Source organism: Macrotis lagotis, chromosome 1, assembly GCF_037893015.1.
Source record: "Macrotis lagotis isolate mMagLag1 chromosome 1, bilby.v1.9.chrom.fasta, whole genome shotgun sequence".
NCBI lineage: Eukaryota > Metazoa > Chordata > Mammalia > Peramelemorphia > Peramelidae > Macrotis > Macrotis lagotis.
The window spans coordinates 622,140,550-622,162,653 of record NC_133658.1 but is presented as its reverse complement, the minus strand read 5'-3'; the positions used below and the strand labels follow the sequence as shown (position 1 = coordinate 622,162,653).

The 22,104-nt window shown below is 33.9% G+C and overlaps 1 protein-coding gene across 1 annotated transcript in view; it reads left to right on the top strand.

The window, feature by feature from the left end:
* Positions 1–22,104, top strand: part of ZRANB3 (zinc finger RANBP2-type containing 3) — a 238,159-nt gene that overhangs the window by 209,248 nt on the left and 6,807 nt on the right. Inside the window, exons 14-19 of the mRNA XM_074212007.1 lie at positions 4,005–4,211; positions 9,727–9,828; positions 11,290–11,432; positions 14,624–14,770; positions 18,313–18,655; positions 21,774–21,905. Of these exons, the coding sequence (XP_074068108.1) occupies positions 4,005–4,211; positions 9,727–9,828; positions 11,290–11,432; positions 14,624–14,770; positions 18,313–18,655; positions 21,774–21,905 (1,074 nt within the window). The remainder of the gene's footprint in view (positions 1–4,004; positions 4,212–9,726; positions 9,829–11,289; positions 11,433–14,623; positions 14,771–18,312; positions 18,656–21,773; positions 21,906–22,104) is intronic.

Here is a 22,104-nt window from a genome sequence, read left to right as displayed (position 1 = left end):
AATGGGGATAAAAAAGAATATACCTTTTTTTTCTATGGTCCATGTCACCTACTCAGAAATTGACCATGTATTAGTCCATAAAAACTTCCTAATCAAATGCAGAAAGACCTTTTCGGGTCATAATTTAATAAAAGTCACATGCAGTTAAGGAGCTATGGAGAGATAGATCTAAAATTAATTGGAAACTAAATAATTTAACAAGAAGGAAGGAAGGAAGGAAAGAAAGAAAGAAAGAAAGATCAAGCAATATATCTTAGAAGTAATTAATAATTTCATCCAAGACAAAGACAATAAGGAGACAACATACCAAAACTTGGGATACAACCAAAGTAGTTATTGGGGAAAATTTTATATCTCTCATGCTTACAGTAATGAATAAAATAGAGAAAGAGGAGAACCAATGAATTGATCACGTAACTAAAAAAACTAGAGAAAGAACAAATTAAAAATCCCCAATTAAATACCAAATTAGAAATTCTGAAAGCTAAAAGAGAAATCAAATCAAAACTAAGAAAACTATTGAACTAATTGGTTTAATGGAAAAAAAACCCAGCAAATCAAATAAATCTTTGGTTAATCTGAGTTTAAAAAAAAACAAATTACCTTTATCAAAAAATGAAAGAGGTGAAATCACCAGCAAGGAGAAAATTAAAGAAATAATTTAAAGCTATTTTGCCCAACTGTATGCCAATAAATTTGACAATCTAAGTGAAATGTATGAATATTTACAAAAATAAACTACTAGATTAAAAGAAGACGAAATCAAATACTTAAGTTACCCCATCTCAGGAAAAAGAAATTGAACAAGCCATTAATGAATTTCCTAAGAAAACATCTCCTCTGTCAGATGGATCTACTAGTGAGTTCAAACAAATATTTAAGGAACAATTCTTTCCAATTCTATATAAACTAGCTGAAAAAATAGGTGAAGAACGAGTTCTGCCAAATTCCCTTAATGATACCAATGTGATGTTGATCCCTAAACCAGAAAGAGTCAAAATAGAGAAAGAAAATTATAAACCCATTTCCCTAATGAATATGGATGCAAAAATGTTAAATAAAATATTAGCAAAATGATTACAGTAAGATGATACACTATAATCAAGTAGGATTTATACCAGAGTTGGTTCAATATTAGGAAAACTATCAGCATAATTGACCATATCAATAACAAACCTAACAGAAAGCACATAATTATTTCAAAAGCTGCTGGAAAAGCTTTTGATAAAATACAGCACCCATTCCTATTAAAAACACTAGAGAGCATAGGAATACATAGTGAGTTCTTTAAAATGATAAGCAATATCTATCTAAAACCAACAAGCATTATATGTAATGTAGATAAGCTAGAAGCATTCCCAATAAGACCAGAGGTGAAACAAGAATTCCCATTATCACAATTATTCAGTATTGTATTAGAAATGTTAGCTTTAGCAGTAAGAGAAGAAAAACAAGTTGAAGGAATTAGAATAGGTTGAAGGTAACAAAACTCTCACTCTATGCCAATGATATGATGGTATATTTAGAGAACAATCATCCAAAAACCTATTTGAAACAATTAGCAAACTTAGCCAAGTTATGGGATATAAAATAAGCCCATATAAATCATCAGCATTGATATATATATATATATAGATATAGATATAGATATAGATATATATATATTACTAACAAGAAATGGAAAGAGAAATTCCATTTAAAGTAATTGTAGACAACACAAAATGCTCTGCCAAGGGAGACTCAGAAACTATATGAAAACAATTATAAAACACTTTTCACATAAATAAAATCAGATCTAAATAAATGGGCAAATGTCCATTGCTCATGGGTAGGCTGAGCTAATAAAAAGTTGCAATTCTACTTAATTAAATTACTTATTCAGTACCATACCAATGAAACTTCCAAAAAATTCAGAAATAAAGTAACTGAATTTACATTTTACAATTTACAAGGATCAACAGGTTACAAATATCAAGGGAATTTATGGGAAAAAAATATAAAGTAAGGTTGCCTAGCCTATGATCTAAAATTATATTATAAAAAACTTCAATCATCTAAACTGTTTGGTACTGGCTAAGACATAGAATGTTATAGATCAATGGTGCAAAACATTGGTTACAAAAGAAAGAGTAAATGACCACAGTAATCTGCTACTTCAAAAACCCAAACATTGCAGTTTCTGGGATAAGAATTCCCTCTTTGATAAAAGCTACTGGGAAAACTGGAAGATAATATGACAGAAACTAGGTATAGACCAACCTGTCACACCCCAGACTAAGATAGAATCAAAATGGGTAAAGGATTTAAATATAAAAGGTGATATCATAGGTCAATTAGGAGAATAAGGAATTAGTCTACCTGTCAGATCTGTGAAAAGGGGAGCAGTTTATGACCAAAGAAGAGATAGAGAATATTATAAAATGCAAAATGGATAATTTTGATTATATTGAATTGAAAATTGAAAAGTTTTTACACAGTTAAAACCAAGGCAACCAAAATTAAAAGGAAGGCAGTAAGGTGGGAAACAATTTTTACAACTAGTATTTCCAACAAAGGACTCATTACTAAAATACATAGAGAACTGGATCAAATTTATAAGACTATATATAAATCATTCCCCAATTGATAAATGACCAAAGGATATGAAAAGGTAATTCTCAAATGAAGAAATTTAAACTATCTATAGTCATGTGAAAAAATGCTCTAAATCATTATTGATTGGAGAAATGCAACATTGAATGATGATCAACTATGATGTAGTTTTTACATTTTAGCAACACAATAATCAAAGACAGTTTTAAAAGACTTGTGATGGAAAATACCATGCATATCTAAAGAAGGAACTGTGGAATTTAAATGGGGCCTTTGGTTATCTTCAGTTATTAAAAATTATGTCTTTTTCCTCTAATTTTTTTTTCCTTTTGAATTTGATTCTTTCACACCATGATTAGTATGGATCTATGTTTAGCATGGATGAAATGTATAGCTAATTTTAAATTGCTTTCTGTCAGGGAGGGGGAGGGAAGAAAGAGAAAGAGAAAACTTAAAACCTTGCCAAAAAATAATATTGAAAACTAGTATTGCATATAATTGGAAAAATGTAAAAATAATTTAAGTATTTTTTAGAAAGTTAGAAGTATCATCATGTATGGATGTGAATAGTTTAATCTTTTTTAATATCTTTTATTTTCTGTTTCCTATTTACCTTTTTACAGTTTGTAATCCAAGCTCTTTTTGTCTTCTTTAATATCGTATTTCAAGCCTAACACTCCCTTCATTTTGAAGCTGCTAACATCTGTGTTATCTTGATTAGGGCTCCTTGATGTTTGAATTCTTTCTTCCTGGTTCCTTGCCAGATATTATTGACCTCTTTTGAGTTTGTGTTTTGGTCTTCCCTATCACCATCATAGCTTTCTCTGATTTTTGGGAGGTGGTTTGGGGTTTTTTTGGCTCATTTTCTAGCCACTCTCCAGCTTTACCAGGGTCTCTGGGCTAGGATGTTTGCCTATTGCCTGAAAGTCATTGGGTCGGTCACTTTTCTGCTGCATCAGAGGCTGGGGCTTCATTATTGACCCACTGGGCTGCTGGCCTGCCTTACCAGGACCTCAGGGCTTGGGTTGCTCCCTCTGCCTTCCCAGACATCATCTGTGCTTTACTGTGCTGCTTGTTTTCAAGTGACAAAGTCCTAAGTTGTCTTGGACAGGAAAATTGTTTTACCCCGTCCTTGTGAGGGTTCTGCCACTGTAGAATTTGTTTTGAGCTGTTAAAGTTGTTTGGAAGGAGATTTGGGAGAGCCTTTTCTTCAGTGCCAAAGTCTCTTTCAGTATCAGTATTTAGCATTAATTATTGGCAGCAAGTTCCCATTGTACAACTTTTTAGCTACAATTTAAGCTAAAGAAATAATCAGTCATATAACTAAGAAGTATCAAATGTGTCATCTAATCTGCATTTTATAGATGAGGAATCTGGGACCCAATGTAGTTAATTTTCAATTAATTACATAATGGGACTTAGATTTGAACCTAGATTGTCATACTACACACTTATTGTTTCCTCCATTAGACCACATTTCATTCCTGTTAGACAAGTCTTCAGATACCTTTTACTTTTTCTTTACAGAACTGTTGAAAACTTCAGACACTTTACCTATATATGACATTCTAATGTTTTGTGCAAGTCAGAATACAGACCGAATTCACCTCTATACTAAGGTAAGCTTTGCTGGGATAGTTAGCTTATTTTTTGAAGTCTTACTTTATTTCACATTTTAGCAAATATGCCTGATATGCTCTTTGGTATACCATTAGAAGATCTGTGTTTATATTATTTGATCCTTCACGATTTACAAAGGGTTTGAAATGAAAAATGTCCTTTAAATCCCATGACATCTCTTTAAGGATAAGTACTGCTGAAAGGAAAACTGAGGTTCAGAGAAGTTAAGTTATGCATCTATGTTAATACCACTGGCAACTGTCAGAGGTCAGAGTAGGAACTTGACTTCAATTTCAGCCCTCTTTCCACTATATAATGTTGCCTCAGGTTCTCTTCTACTTCCCTGTTTCCACTATCAGATTCTTGCCTTAAAAAGAGGCTAATATTCTAAACTACCTACTATTACTACTCTGTACATTTAGGTGATCTTTTGTCTTTGATAACACACTAATACTATGATGCTTCCTGTTTAGTTTTAGAACTCAAACTACCAACTAATTATAAATTTAATGCCTTCCTAGAAACTTGGGTTGCTTTCATTTTTTATAAGCCATATATTAGATTCATGAATTTTTTAATTGATAATACATAATATCACATTGTAACTGATCTGAAATTTAATTGCAGAATGTTTTGTTTTGTTTTGCTTTGATATCTTTATTTTTTCCACATTAGAAAACATGTTTGATTAGCACTTTGTAAAATCATAGCAAGAGGCAGTACCACATAGTAGATGGAGAACTTGAATTCCAGTCCTTCCTCTAAAAAGCTATGTGACTGTGGGCAAATCTTTTAACTACTTAGTGCTCTAGGTACTTCATTAAGACCGAGGAGTTCACTACTGGGTCTGTATCATGAAGAGGTCATGAAAAAGGGTAAAAACATCACTTGTACAAAAAATATTCATAGCAGCCCTGTTTGTGGTGGCAAAGAATTGGAGATTTAGTGAATATCCATCATTTGGGAAATGGCTGAACAAATTGTGGTATATGTATGGTATGGAACACAATTGTTCTATTAGAAGCCCAGAGGGATGGGAATTCAAAGAAGCCTAGAAAGATCTGCATGAACTGTTGCTTAGAGCAGAACCAGAACATTGTACACCATAACAGCAACATAGGGTTGTTGATCAATCTTAATGGACTTGCTCATTTCATCAGTGCACTAATCAGGGGACAATTTTAGGGTATCTGCGATGGAGAATACTATCTATATCCAAAGAAAGAATTGTGGAGTTTAAACAAAGACGAAAGACTATTACCTTTGAATTTTTTAAAAAGAGGTATCTTATTGTGTAATTTTTCCTTTTCTTATATTTTATTTTTTCCTTAAGGATATGATTTCTCTCTTAACACATTCAATTTTGATCAGTGTATAGCATCGAAAGAATATAAAGACTATCAGACTGCCTTCTGTGGGTGGGGGAGCAAGATTGGGGGGGAAATTGTAAAATTAAAAAAACAAAAAAAGACCAAGAAGTTCCCTATATAATTGAAATAAAATGTCCTTTTCCTTTCTGAATGATCATAATACAACTCTATCTGCCTTCATAAGCATCCTTTACAACAAATTATCAAATTTTTAATACCACCTTTGATTCCTAATTTATTCTCCCCCTATAAGAAAGTTAATCCTTATAAGAAAGAACATGTGGTGAGGGGAAAGTTAAAAAACTAACCAACATATCAAGCAAGTATTATATGAATAATAACAAATTTACAAAGTGTTTGTACCAATTTGTTACTAAAGAAAGAAAATGTATTTTCATATGTTACAATTTAACAGCATTCATTTTCATTGTTTTTGTTAATTCTGTTTTGGTTGTTATAGTCACACTATATACATATACATATATATACATATATATATATATATATTGATCTTCACATGCTTCTCTGCATCATATTCATAGTTTTTTTCAACCTAGTAATATTCTATTAAATTCATGTATTACAACTTGAATAGCTTTTCCTTAATTGAGGGGCATCTACTTGGTTTAGAATTCTTTGCTACTTTAAAAAAATTTTGGCACAAATATTTTGGCATATATGAAATATTTTTATTGTTGACCTTTTTAGAGTATATATATATATACCTTAGCAATAGGATTTTAGGTTATGGACTTTTTAGTCACTGTCTTAGCATAATTCTAGATTGATTTCCAATATGATTGGGATAATTCACAGCTTCCTTAATAACATGTATTAGTATGCTTGTCTTTCCATAACTTGTCTATTGACATCTTGGCCAATTTGCTGGATAGAGGTGAAACTTAAACATTGCTGTGATTTGTATTTCTCTTATCATTTGTGATTTGATACATTCTTTATAATTCTTGTTTTGTTAATAGTTAAGATTCTTTTTTTCATAATTCTTTGTTCATATCTATTAGGCAATGGCTTTTGGTTTTATATATTTATAGTAGTTTCCTATATATCTCAGATTCTAAAACTGTGTTGTTGTAAGGCCCACATATATTGTACACTGGCCATAGTTTCTGATTTTTTCAATGTAGTGATCAATAATACTGATTTTCCCCTCTTTTTCTTTATAAAGTGATAATTATTATATGGTGTGATTCTCAAGGATAAGATGAAATAGTGAGAGAAACTAGTTATATTAAAAATTCCCACAAAAGATAGCAATAAGAAAGTTTGTTTTAAAAAAGGTTTTTAAAAAAATGTGATGCATTTCATTCGAGTTGTATTCATTTTGTTGATGCAAAAAGTATTCAATTTTACATTATCAAAATTGGGTTTTTTTGGGTGATATCCCTATTTGGTTAAGAGTACTCTTCATGGGGGTGGCTAGGTGGTTGCAGTGGATAGAGCACCGGCCTTGGAGTCAGGAGGACCTGAGTTTAATTCTTGCCTCAATTAATAATTGCCTAGCTGGTGTGGCCTTGGGCAAATCACTTAACCCCATTGCCTTGAAAAAAATCTTTAAAAAAAAATGCTCTTCATAACCTTAGCCGTGAAAGGTTCTTCATCATATATCCATTTTGTACTTACTGTGGGAGATGGTGTAATATTTTTATCTAAAACTAATTTCTGTCAAATTGCCTTCCATTTTCTCCCAGCAATTCTTATCAAATAAGGAGATCCTCTGCAAGTAGTCTATGTTCTCCAGGAGGTTATCAAATACTCGGATATTAAATTCAATTTTTATCTGACTCTTGTCAGCTGTTTCAAAGATCTGTTTTTCTATTTTTTTAACAGTACCAAGTCGTTTTGATGATTACAGTTTTATGGAATGAGGTTCTCGATCTTTGTTCTTCTAGCTGAATTTATCTATTATCAAGAATTTTAAAATCAGCCAGTGCCACTAATATATTTTTGGTTTTTTTCCATAAACCAGTTATTTTGCATGAATCTTATTCAGATTCTTATTTCTAATTTCACAGGCTCACTTTCATGACTGGTCTAAAAAATTTTCTCAATTAGAATAGTCTTACAATTACTATTTATTTTGTTTTTTGCCATTTTCAACAGTTTCTACATGGAAATGGTGAGAGCAAATGGGGCAGATGAGTCCATTCAAGTGGAGAGATTTGTGCCCCAAAATAAATCCACAGCTTTCCTCTTTTTGTGAGATTTCTTACAGGGCATTGAACTTTGAGATAAGCTGTACAGAATGCTGGTGATTACTAACCAGCTTTTTTCTGACAGTTTCAGAGCTGTCAAAGAACACTCTGAGTTCAAATTCCCTCTAACAGAGCTCCCCAACTCTGGAGCTTATCTTCTCAGTACCCTCAACAACTCCCTAGTTGTATAGTTCCTTATAATCAGTATAAGATCATTTTTAGAAATAGTTTCCTCATAGGGAGCTCTTTAACTTAAGATCTGGACCAAAAAGGAATTTAAAGCATTATGCAAAATTTAAAAGTGCCATTTAATTGATCATAAAATTAGAGATTGAGATTTTCAAAGGACTTTGGAGTTCAGCTCCCCAGAGATAATCAGTATCTGAAGGTGAAGTTCAAATCAGGTTGCCCTGACTTTTATTCTAGTGCTTTCTTCCCAATGTCAGGCTGCTTTACAACAAGTATAATTAATATTACTTATTTCTCAAATATTATTAAATATTAAGATATGTAAAATGTTTTAGTTTTATTATTGCTACAGTCAATTTTCATACATATAAGTTTTCCTTTCTTTATGAAAATACTATTACTACTGAATTTCAGCTAACTTTTCTACCTTGTTTGATATTTTGTAATCACTTAAATTCTTGAATTCCATTCAGCTGATGCTTAAGAACTAAGTACCAATCCTATTTGGCCATTAGCTGATTAGAAATTTCAATGTTGCAAAGATAATCCACTCCATTTATCTTTTTTGCATGGTATATGCATTATAAACTCTAAAGTCCAAGTGTTTTCCTTCACATGGCTATAAGGAAAGTACTTTGTCAACAATAAAATATTGTATTAGTTATTTTTCATTTTGTTATTAGAATTGTCATGTGATCCAGTCATCAAATAGCTACTGTAGTGAAGGCAAAATTTTCATAACCATTTTTTTAAATTCTTCAGACTATTGCCTCAATTCCTACTGAAGGATGGTGAATCAAAAATTGGCCATTGTGTGATACTTTTGAATGATGAAAGAAAATAACTTACTCTCAAATGGCACTTTATTGAATACAGAGTGCCTTCATGTGAATGATTTCATTTGATCTTAACACATTCTGAGTTAAATAATATAGGTATTATTATTTTCTTTAGAAAAAGAAATGAATTAAGTAATGTGCCAAAGATTGGCCTGTCCTGTGCCTAAGCTACAAAACTGGTACTTAAACCTGGTTGGGTACAGGCTTCAGGTCTTCTGACTCCAAATTCAGTTTCCAGTTAGTTTTCTATTATCAGGAATGCTTATCTCATGAGTCTGCATATGAAAGTTTCAAGTTTCAATCCACCTTTAAAAATGAGATAATATTTTTATGCTGTTAAAACTGTTTATTTTGACACATTTTCCCTAGACAGTGTCAAAGAAGGATGGGAACTGGACCAGTGATTCCATTAACCTAGTGAATACCTGGTTAAGGAAGCTCCCTCTACCTTAGGAAACTAACTGAGAATCTGCAAAATGGAGTTACTTGCCTTGAATTGGTTAGCTAATATTTGCCAGGGGAGGAATTTGAACACAGTCTTCCTGACTTCAAGATCAGCTCTATAATACTATACCCTGATGCTTTTCATATCAAAGAAGAGTATACAGTTATCCAAGGGCTCCCATTTGAGTATCCTTTCCATACATACATATTGGGTTGGATTTAGCTGATTTAGACATGGTATTCCATATGGACTCTGGTTTTACCACCGTGATTCAGGAATCCCTCCCTTTTTATGGCCTCTTCTTCCTGGCATCCTTTCTAAAAGAGGTTGATATTAGTTTATTCTTTAGGGGACTGCTGGAAATGTTATTCCACACTGCATTGCCAAATCAAAACAAAGCATTGCATAATACCCAGGGACCAAAATTGACTAATATTTTTCTTTCAATCTATAATCAGGATGGTGAACAAATGAACTGCAATTTTATTCCTTTGGATGTAAAATTAGACCTCTGGGAAGATTTACCAGCATGTTTTCAACTGAAACAAAACCGTTCACTGGTAAGAATAATAGTACTAAGCAGTCACCTAAATACACTTTATGTTTAATCATTTTAATGATCCTTTTGAGTCTAATAAATGTAGAGCAATTTGTGACACTCTTGTAGATTCTAATTGTTGGCTGCATTTTCATCAGTTCAGGCACATTATTAATTACCACAGATGCTAATAATAAACACAAAATCTGTTTCTTTGGCAAATGATCACACCTACAGTTACTGTTTCTGTGGAAAGAATCATCTTCACATCATTTTATTTCTCATTTACAGGATTAGCAACTGTGGTGTTTTGTCTCTGACAAAATCACATTTTATCTTAAAGGTTAGGCTCTAACAGTGATACATTGTGAGAATGGGAGAAATTTCATGTTGGGTGACTCTCAATTAATTGTTAAGGATCATCTAAGTGCAACTCCAGGCCAGATGCAGCCCAGAAAAACCTTCAGTCTGATCTGTGGCTGTATTTATCTTTTTTTTGCAAAGAGAGGTTAGCTTACATTGGTAACTGATCCCAGCATGCAGGACAGTGCTTTGTAAGCTATAAAGTATTGAGCATAATGACAGGCTGTATGGGGACAATATTTTTTTTAATCCTTTGAATGAAAATGGCATATTGCCTCCTGGAATATATAGTTGACAGAAGCTACACATCTGTCTTAAAAAAAGAAAATAGTTGTGATAGCTTTTCTTTGATGGCTTCTATCCCTGCCAGTGTTGTCTAGGCAGTTGTTGACAAAAAATGTGGATGGTGCCCCCAATATTATTCCCCCCCCTTATCTGTTTGATAGCTTTTTTATTTGAAGAATAATTTAGTCTAGGTGCAACAAAGCTGTTGAATTCTAACTCACTAGTAAATGCAACATTTTGTTAAGTATTAGCTTAACCATCATTACAACACCTGCTTTGACCATTTCATTGCAGAGTATGTGTTCAGATAGCCAGATTAGACTTGGATGAGTATACTCTATTGGGGAGTTAATGACAGGATTGTAAATTTAAAACTAGAAGAAACCAAGGGTCGTGTAATCCCACTCCCTCATTCTGAAGCTAAGGAAACCAAGAACCTGTGAATAGAAGTGTCCACAAATTTACTTTTTTTTTTTAGGATTTTGCAAGGCAAATGGGGTGTTAAGTGGCTTGCCCAAGGCCACACAGCTAGGTAATTAAGTGTCTGAGGCCGGATTTGAACTCAGGATGCTCCTGACTCCAGGGCCAGTGTTCTATCCACTTCGCCACCTAGCCACCCCTCACAAATTTACCTTTTAAAAACTCTTATGATAAGTGTGAATTTTGTGTCCTAGAGCCAGCACTGGAAAATTCCCCTCTAATTTTGAAAATATCATTAGGGTGTTGGTTTCCCAGTGCTTCACATGGTCAAACTACTTAAGAAGGATCTCTGTTTGATATTTTTTGGACTTATAATCTGCTCATCTGCTCTCTTCAATGTCTCCTTCTCTGCCAGATTTTGAAGTTTGTGCGTGAGTGGAGTAGTCTCACAGCTATGAAGCAAAGAATTATCAGAAGAAGTGGCCAAATCTTTTGTAGTCCTATTATGGCATTGGACGAGATAACAAAGCAACAGACTAAACAAAATAGTAGCAAAAGGTATGAATTTTCCCCTTCTTTGTCTCTTTTTGTGATCATTCCCACAGTAGTAACCAGTAATATGATAGAAAGTTTTATATTGACAGCTTGTTTTTGTTGTTCAGTCATATCTGACTCTTCATTGATCCCATTTAGGGTTTTCTTGGAACATACTGCAGCCATTTCCTTTTCCAGCTTATTTTACAAATGAGAAAACTGAAGCAAAAGAGGTGGCTAGCCCAGGGTCACACAGATAGCAGGTGTCTGAGGTCAGATTTGAACTCAGGAAGATGGGTCTTCCTGACTCTAGGTCCAACAGTTTAATTTATAATTATATAATAAGTTACATTATAAATTTTCTCAGAAATAGAAAACAGGGCAGCCTGCCTGGTTCTTGATTACAGTGAGATCCATTTAAGTATCACTCCCTATTTCCAGAAGTTGAGGAGAATTACAACTACTCATATATAATTAGTTCTTTCCTCAAAACATCTCAGTGAATTGGATTCTCCCCATTTTACAGATAAGAAAACAATCTAAGAAAGGGTTAAGTTACTTATCTCTTGTTGCCATGCTCACAAGCTGGCATTTGAACCCAAGTGTTCCCCGCCTTTAAGTGTAGCATTCTACCTCCCCGTATTCACTGTTGTGAGGATCAAATGAGATATTCTACATAAAGTGCTTGGAGTCCCTAAAAATACTATCAACATGTCAGCTATGAACATCATAGTTTCAGTTTTCTTCTCTTGTATGGTTCCAAATATCTTGGGAGAGTGGATTAAAGAATAAAATAGGAAGGAATAAAAAGATCTCTTTGCCACAGAGAAAGTCCATTTTAGAACAAGTAACATAGACTGTTGGTGGTCCCATTCTGCATGGTTGTGTGACTTCTCATACTAGCCAACCACGTGTTGGTAGTGATGCAGTGGTGGGAGTCTCAGGGGTTGGAGTTGGGATGGCCCTGGGAGGCTCCCTTACCACAGCTGCCTTATTGACTACCCACTGGCAACATTTTTAAAAAAGTAGGGAACAGTGACTTAGTGTCCTGATTTTTAAAAACGTTGCTGACTTATTTATAAATATAAAATTTGTTACACTGTCGATATATTTAGGACCTCTGATGTTGTTTTTGTGAATTACAGCTAATTATTAATTTATGGTCTTGGAGAGTTGCCTACAATTCATATAGGTTACATGACTTTTTTTTTTTAGTATTTTGCAAGGCAAATGGGGTTAAGTGGCTTGCCCACAGCCGCACAGCTAGGTGATTATTAAGTGTCTGAGGCCAGATTTAACTCAGGTCCTCCTGATTCCAGGGCCGGTACTCTATCCACTACGGCACCTAGCCGCCGCGCAGGTTACATGACTTAATCATGGTTGTATCACTAGATAATGTCAGAGGAGAGATTTTTGTTTTGTTTTTTAAGGCAGCTGGAGTTGTGACTTGCCCAGGGTCACATAACTATTAAGTGTCAAATATCTGAGGCCTGATTTGACCTTAGATCCTCCTGACTCCATGGCCAGTGCTCTATCTACCACACCATTCAACTGCCCCAGAGGACAGGTCTTTCTGAGTCCAGTATCTGCCCTCTAATCACAAGGCCTTAGTTAATGTGACCTTTAATAATTTAGATTCACTGTTTTCAGTGTTGTATATTTTTTTTCTTCCTCAAATATTGCTCTAAAATTTTACTTATTTCTACTCACTGTTTATTTTGGTTGTTTACTTGTTCTTAATTTTTTCTCATATCATTTTTGAAAGCTCAAAACTTATGTTCTGTCTTACTAATTTTTCCGCCAGCCACATGGCTCAAACATTGTACTCAAGAGTCTGACTCTGTCTGACTTCTGTGAAGGCCTTCAGATTCTCTGATTTGATCTCATTCTTAAAATTTTTCAGATATTTACTCATGGAACTCTTACTGAAGAAATAGAAAATTACTTTGGTTCCCAAACCTCTGAATAAATTCTTCAGTACCTTTTTAAGTCTGAATTCAGTTTTCATGACCTGGAAATATTGAATAAAACCTGAGACAAAGTTTAATAACATCCCTCTTCCTCTCAAATTCCTCTATTAATCAACAAGAAACATTTTGAATTTATTTGTATGGCAAAATATGACAGAGAAATGCTAACCTAGGGGATGAAATACCTAAATTAATAAAATTTCATTGATAAAAATCAATGAAAAAATTAAGATAAAGAGTTGACTTTAGGGGATCTTAGAGAAACCCATTATGATTTGATTTTGATGAGATTATTACCAACTTGTTGGACTCAAAAGATATGGTAGTAGTTCAAATTACATAAAAATGTGTAAGTTTCAGTAAGTTTTCAGAAAGGAAAAAAATCTGAGATGTAAACTACCCAGAGAAACTAGGGCATGCTAATTAAAAGGAATTAATTCAGTAATTGCATTCCACCTACTTAAATTGTCCTGTTGATTTAATTGAAAATAACATTCTTCTTCATTTCTGGTCTCTAAACTGTTGTTTGCTAACAAAAATGTTGGGTAATAAGTTTCTGAATCCTACTTTAAGAGTTACTATATTTTAATGGAAGGTATAGTGAGCCCTATATGTGCTGGTAATTATGGAAATGACTTTCAAGTTTTAAGAAAACAGGATTCAAATCAGTAAATTAAAAAAAGAACTAAATAGTGTATTATAACAGATTGATGCCCCCCATTACATTTGATTACATAAATTTGGCAAAGAATAAAAAGGAAGGTCAAGAAGGAGATAGGTGAACTGAAGCTAAAGCACAGGAAATTGAATGCCCATGAGTGGCAGCTACCCCACCCTTTTTGTTTTTCTAATTGACATTTGTCAAATAGATATAAATGGTGTTTATGTATCTTAGGTGAAAAATCATGCAAAGGACAATTTGAAGGTAAAAAAGTCTGTGTGTGTGCGTATACGTAGTATGTGTACACATATATATGTATGCATGTGTGTCTATACACACATATGTACATGTATCCCACCACTCCCGAAGATCTGCTAACCAAGTAAATTTCATTTTCAGATTTCAGACTGGTAATATTCTTCCCTATGTTTTCTATCACTGATATTGTAAGGATAATCTAAACATGATGAGAAAAAGTATGTGTGTGTGTGTGTGTGTGTGTGTATACACACATATATAGATATATATTTAAACTGTGCTCTTAGAATAGAGAAAATATATTAAGTAACTTTCCATTGTTCTAGATACATAACTAAAGAAGATGTTGCAGTGGCAGCTGTGAACAAAGTGCAGAGCGATGGGGGTAGCATCCGTATGATAACAAAGCAATCCAGGTTTTCCTCTAAAAACCAAACCTCTTCTGCTGCAGAAACATGGGAAACTACTATAAAGTAGGTTTTTAATGCTAATAAGATAAATCATCCTCATCCTCATCATCATCATGCCTTGCCATTTGTGTAGAATTTTTCACAGTAATTTTATATTTGTTAGTTCATTTGAATCTTATGTCCTATTATGAGAAACTGAAATGTTTTTATCCCCTATTCAGTAATTTGAAAAGTAATCAGAAAATATATTTTTCTTTATTCTATTTTTTATTCTATTTTTATTCTGAGCAGATGAGTAAATATGTTCAGTTTCCAACTTGAGTACAATCAACTCATTTACAAATAGACTGATAGTCATTGGTGGATGTTTTTTTACATTTTTTAAGCTTTATAAATATTTCCACTTTTTTTACTCAGTTGCTTTTTTGATTTAAAGAGGAACTTTGCTTTTGTTAAGAGTTGAAAGAAAAAACTTTTTTAAAATCTAAAAGAAGATATAAAACCCTATCTTTGGAAGGTTTGAAGCAGAAAGTATAGTTTCTAAATTTCTTTTCTGTCCTCATATTTATTGCTTATAAAGTGTTATAGTATTTTATTACATTGATATGCAAAAAAGTTTACTCCTTTTCATAAACTGTAGAATATTTAGGTTGTTTCTAGTTCATTGAAATTACACATAATTATAAGATTAAAGGGTTTATCTTTGTGATTAATTTTATCTATTGTCAGAGAATCCTCCAGAAAAATTCTAACCATATGCACTTTTACTAGCAATGTAGGAGTGTACACTTCTCCAAAATCTATGCAGTTTTTTTTAATTTGATGAATATTGAGTTTGAACCAAAAATTTTAGGGAGAATTTGAGCTTGGCTTTAATGTTGACTAGTGCTATGCATCAGTCTACTAGAGAGTCTTTTTTTCTATATGGAGAAGGAAAAACAAGGGAACAGACATAGAAACTGGAAGCTTTCTTCTGTCTTTATTCGTTTCATTATTTGGTTTGAAATGTTTTAATTCCCAGAACATTTAATATTCAAATGTAAATAGAGGTAACTACTAAAGCTAAAAATGAAATTTTAATCATAATTATTTCACACAGCTTTAGCTTCCTTGGCACAGATAATGAAAGAATGACTCTAGATTGTCCTACTACTGGATAACTAGCACAGTGCCCACCTGGCATATTCTAGGTTTGTTATAAATGCTTATTCCCTAACTCTGCCCAAGAACTTTGAATTTAGCATCAATTTATTCATTCAGCTGTTCTTATACTGTATGATGGAATGCTAATTAGAGTTTATAATATTTCAGTACATATGATATTTCACAGATGCAGGTAAAATAATTATGTAGTATTGTAACAGAAACAACAATAATAACATTCTTATTGTTAACATTTATATAATGCCTACTGTGTTTCAGCTGCTGTGCTATGTTCACTTTACAATTATCATCAGACTCATTTGATCCTCATCACCTTTTCTCTGATTATTCATTCACTCATGCATTTATGTAATACCTTCTATTTTCAGTGTCCTGTGACAGGTGCTTAGGGGTACAAAGTCACAAATACAGTAGCCTCATCCCTCAAGGAAGGAACATGTGACACATACACATACCAATAAAGACAAGATAAATGTAAAATAAATTCAAAACCTCAAGGCGGCATTGACAATTGGAGGCATTGGGAAAGTAATCTTATAGAAGGCATTTGAGCTGACCTTTGAAAAGGGAGTTAGGGGATCCAGGAGACAGATGAAAGAGAAAGAGCATTCCATACAGGTGGACAAGCCTCTAGAAAGTCAGTACCAGTCTCAGTAAGTAGAGTATTTGACTGGATATTCAGTACCAGTATCAGTAAGTAGAGTATTTGGCTGGAATGCCAAGTATGTGAAGGAGAAATGTGTATAAATTCACAGAGAACTTAGAGCCAGCTGGAGAAGGATTTTATCCTAAAGGCAGGAGGGAATACTTCTTGGGCAAAGGAGAGACATGGTCAGGGCAATACAAATTCTTACCCTTCCACAACTTATTAGATTGTTACTCTGCCTCCCCGCCCCTCAACTTTTTAAAAAAAAAAATTTCCTATTGAAATTTCATTTTATTTTTCCAGTTACATGCAATGGTAGTTTTTCAACATTCAACCATTTGCAAATTTATAAGTTACACATCTTTCTACTGCCCTCCCTTCTCTCCCCACTCTCCATGATGGCAAACAATCTAGTAAATGTTGTATATGTACATTCATGTTTAATATATTTCCATATTAGACATGTTGTGAAAAAGGAATTAGAACTAAAGGGAAAGAAAAAAACCATGAGAAAGAAAGAAAGAAAAATAGTTTTTTAAAAAAATTGAGCAAAGTGTACTTTGCTCTTAATTCAGACTTTATAGTTTTTTTTCTCTTGATGTGGGTGGCATTGTCCACATCAAGTCTATTAGGATTGGCCTTGATTTCTGAACTGCTGAGAAGAGCTGTGTTCATCATAGTTGATCATCTCACAGTGTTGTTGTTAATGAGTAAGAGACTGTTGAGGGTTGTAAACTTTTAACACCTGCTGTCTGCAAAAACCAGTGTGTTGTTTGACTTGTAATTAGAGAATGCCTTGGGATTGGGAGTCAAAAAGGGTATTTAAGCACTTGCTTGGGGTTGAATAAATGGAGAACTTTCCATCTTTGTCTCCTGCATCTTCAATATTAGTCTGAGTAAAAGTATAAGCTAGCTGGCAGGAACAATGTTCTCTTAGTTCTGCTCCCTTCATTCAGCATCAATTCATGCACATCTTTTCATGCTTCTCTAAAGTCCAACTACTCATGATTTCTCACAGAACCAATAGTACTCCATCACATTCATGTGCCATAAGTTGTTCAGCCATTCCCCAATTGATGGGTATCTGCTCAATTTCCAACTCTTTACACTACAAAAAAGATTTGCTGTAGCTATTTTTGAACATGTGAGACTTTTTCCATTTTTTATGATTTCTTTGGGATACAGACCCTAGTATTGGAATTGCTGTATCAAAAGGTATAAACAGTTTTATTGCTCTTTAAGCATAGTTCCAGATTGCTCTCCAGAATGGCTGGATCAGTTCACAACTCCGCTAATGTTTCATTAATATGCCAATTTCTCTACTTCCTCTCCAACATTGATGGTTTTCCTTTTTTGTCATATTAGTCAATCTAATAGATGTGAGGTGGTACCTTATAGTTGTTTTAACTTGCATTTCTCTAGTCAATTAATGATTTGGAGCATTTTTTCATATGACTATAAATAGCTCTAATTTCTTCATCTGAAAACTGCCTGTTCATATTCTTTGACCATTTATCAATTCAGGAATGAATTGCAGTCTTATAAATTTGATTCAGTTCTCTATATATTTGAGAAATTAATCCTTTATCAGAAACATTAACTATGAAAATTGTTTCCTGGCTTTCTGTATTCCTTCTAATCTTGCCCATTAGTTTTATTTGTGTAAAGTCTTTTCAATTTAATATAGTCAAAATCATCCAAGCAGTACATTTCAGAGAAGATGAGGCTTCTATCTGTATAGCATTTGTTGAGTTGAAATAAATTTCTAAAAGTTTCTTTGACTACTTCATCCTAGCCTAGTCCAAGATGATCTCATCACACAATCTTCTACATCTAAGGGATTTTTGCAAGCTGTGGATATTGAAGGAAATCCACTTTGTCTCCACTGTCAACAACCCACTGACCAACAAGTGAATGCTTGGGATTCACGGTTTTGTTCTCTAAAATGTCAGGAGGAATTTTGGATTCGCTCAAATAACAGTTACCTTCGTGCTAAAGTCTTTGAAATTGAGCATGGCGTGTGTCAGCTCTGTAATCTGAATGCCCAGGAACTCTTCCTTTCTATCAGAGATGCTCCTAAAAATCAGAGGAAGAATCTTCTGCAAAGGACATGGATCTCAAAACTCTCCATAGAGCAGGTAAAACATAAAAATGCCATATTCCTCTGAATGGGGGTAGGATGGGGAAGTAACATTGTTCTCATTGACAATATTTTGAAATATAAAGTGTAGGAGCAAAAAAACCTATGAAAGCTCAAAGTACAGAACATTATTCTGAGAGCACGATTAGGTTTCTATTCAATTATGAAATGCAATAAAACTGAATTACTTATGATAGGAAAGTGGCTTATTTTTGATACATTATCATCATACTTCAATTAGATTTCTGGCCAGTTCTCTTAGACCAGTAAGTAACATGAAATTTCAATCTGGTGTCTATATATATGGCTAGACAGTGATTAATTACTCTTTTATAAAGTACCCATTGCTAACTAAAATGCTGGTAATTTTTTCAGGTTTTAAAAAATATATATTTTTCATTTACCTAATAATATTGAGCTATGATTGGGTTAGTTAATAAGCATTTTTCAACAGATAGTTTAAAATGATCACTGAGATCTGGTAAAATATTTCAGCTGGGATTTCTGAGGTGTTTGGAAGACATGACTTAATAGGGGAAGGTCATGCCTGATCTACCATGGGAGTGTAGTTAGATGTCCATAAGTGCCAATCTCTTTCTTTCTTGCCTTAGTCTAAAAGATTCCCAAAACCAAAAGAAAAATAACATAAGAATAATTACAAAATAATATCCAAAAGTGCAAAAATTATGTCATTTAAATGTGTTATGACTGGCAGAAGAGTGGTTAAAAAGTCTGATCAGGGCAACTAGGTGGCGCAGTGGATAGAGCACTGGACCTGGAGTCAGGAAGACCAAAGTTCAAATCCAACTTCAGATCCTAGACAAGTCTACCCCAGTTTCTTGATCTATGAGATGGTGATAGTAATAGCACCCACTTGACAGGGTTGTTGGGAGGATAAAATGAGATCTTTGCAAAGTGTTTTGCTCATGGAAAATGCTAGCATTTGCTGGCCATTATCATTTCATTTTGTATTTGGAGGGAACAACAGATGGCATTCTTATCAAATTTTAGGTGCTACAGACCTGGGAGTGGTAGCTAAGACATTAGGTGACAGGATAAAGCATTAAAAACACTCAGCACTCCAGATTTATGAGCAAATACGAAGTCTTGTAAAAGTAGAGAATTGGGAAATTATAGCCTGGAAGTAATTAAGATAAAAAAGACCCGGTAGCTTCAGTGAACTGCAATCTCAGTGTGAATCAGAAGTTTGAAATGACAGCCAAAAAAAACCCCAAATTTAATTATGCTAGTTTCCCCCACCCCTGCTCCAGGCCACCCAGACCCAATCTTCGTACCAGTGCCATCCTTCCCTTTTATCTTCCTGGACTCTTCCTCTCTCCCTTTCCCAGCTCTACCAGGAAGTCCCAGAGTATTAGAAAGGCTGTCTTTAAAGATGACTTAGATTTGTTTTGGTTGGCTTCAGAAAAGATAATGAAACCCAATGGACAAGAATGAAAAGGAGTCACATTTCAGCTCAAGACTGGGCTGGGAGAGGGGAACTTCATTAGACCTGTCAAAAATAGAATGAAATACCACTGGAGTTAGAGCATCCTTAATGATCCTTGGACTTTTTTAAGCAAAAGAGTTTCACACCTTGTCAGCAATGCTTCATGGACAGTACCACTGTTTCAAGTGGGGTAAACTAAATAGTAAAGGCAGTTTATCCTTCCAGCTCTGAGGGTCAAAGAGTGTGTGACCCTATGACTGGTATGAAGAAAGGGTAACAGCAAGTGAGCACCTTGAGATTAGATATCAGTGAGCAGTAAGGGAAACACCTTGAGATTGGAAGGGTCTACCTAATTGGATACTGCTCTGAGCAAAGAAATTTGAATTAATTACTACAAGTGAAAGCCCAGACAGATATTTTTTTTAACGGGGGGAAAAAAATCCATTTTTCTGAGTATCATATTACTGTCCTTTGCATTTGTTTTTGATGGTGGCAGTATGTGTGTATGCATGAACATACATAGAAAAGATTGGCTCATGTGGGCATCTGAAGTCTGTGTGTGTGTGTGTGTGTGTGTATTGTCTTCTGAACAATTTTGAAAATGTTAGTGTAGCAAGTAATGAAGACTATATAACATTCCAGCTGAATATCTCTTACTGATTCCCCTCAAGTGTACTACCTGGGCTCCTTAGGCCCAAACCATTATTGATCAGGTCATTGCCCAATTCAGCAACTGTACTGTAGTTTTTTATGAGTTCTTTAAAGTACTGCCAAAGAATTTCATGGCTTCCAAAATGGCAGAATTTGCCAATTTTAGTTTCTTCCTGGCTCAAGAAGAAGAAAATAAAAACTACCTTTAATAGTCATCTTAGTTATATTTAAACATCACCACTGCTGTGTTCTGATTTAGACTTACAACCCCAGGCAAGATGTTAATATTGCATACTATTTCAATGTAGGTCATTGTTGGTTAAATATAAAGTATGCATATATGGCATGGCCTAAATGGAGGCTATTTTAAATGGTAAATGCAGTATTTCAAACAAGGATGCTAAGACATTTGTATTAAAAATGAGGTTCTAACCCATATAGCTTTGTAAGTTGACCTTTCTTGGTTTCCCAATGAATAGTATGCCTCTGAATTTGTCTTATAGATAACTAGAATTTAGGCCATTTTTACTTCTGTTGAAAACTATTAATATTTAAAACTGTCATGGATAAAAAAGCAAAGGTATTTAGGTCAGCAATTAAAAAATGCTTGGGTCAGTTATATGCAAAAGTACTTAATTTCCAATCTGTTCCTTTCTTTTCTAAGAATTTTGCTTCAATAAGTATGTAAACTAACTCAAAGGTGCAGTTGCAAGTGATTTTTCCAATCTGTCAGTATCTGATACTTTAAACTTGCTTGTAAATTCTATCAAAATGAGTTAGGTGAAAAAAAAATTCTTCTTTCAACAACAGATTTCTTATTGCCTACAAGGAATAAACCAAATTGCTAACCCTGAGATTTTTTTTTCCTCTCTGCACAATAAAAGCTATAAAAAGCCACAGTAATGTATTTTCCCTAGGATTTTGCTGTATAAACATGATTGCACAATGCCAAGCCAACAATTACTCTAGTGTATGGTGTATAGCTGAAAAGTGCTGATGTGTTATGTTTTTATTGCAGTTAAATGAGATGATGATAAACCCCCTAGAAGGGCAATTCTGGCAGGTGGATCACATCCGACCAGTCTACAGTGGAGGAGGGCAGTGCTCTCTGGAAAACCTTCAGACTCTCTGTACAGTTTGTCATAAGGAGGTCAGTATAATTTACACATGTCTTTATTTCTCTAACTCAGGAAGTTAAAATATCATCTGGGACATATTTTTGCAAACTTATAAGAAAAAAATCAGTATTGAAGGTGACTGATCTGGTCTAGATGTGAAATGATACTGCTTGATTCCATCCGTCACGGAGTGCAGAAAGCTATACCTACTGGACGTTGAAGAGCTGATGC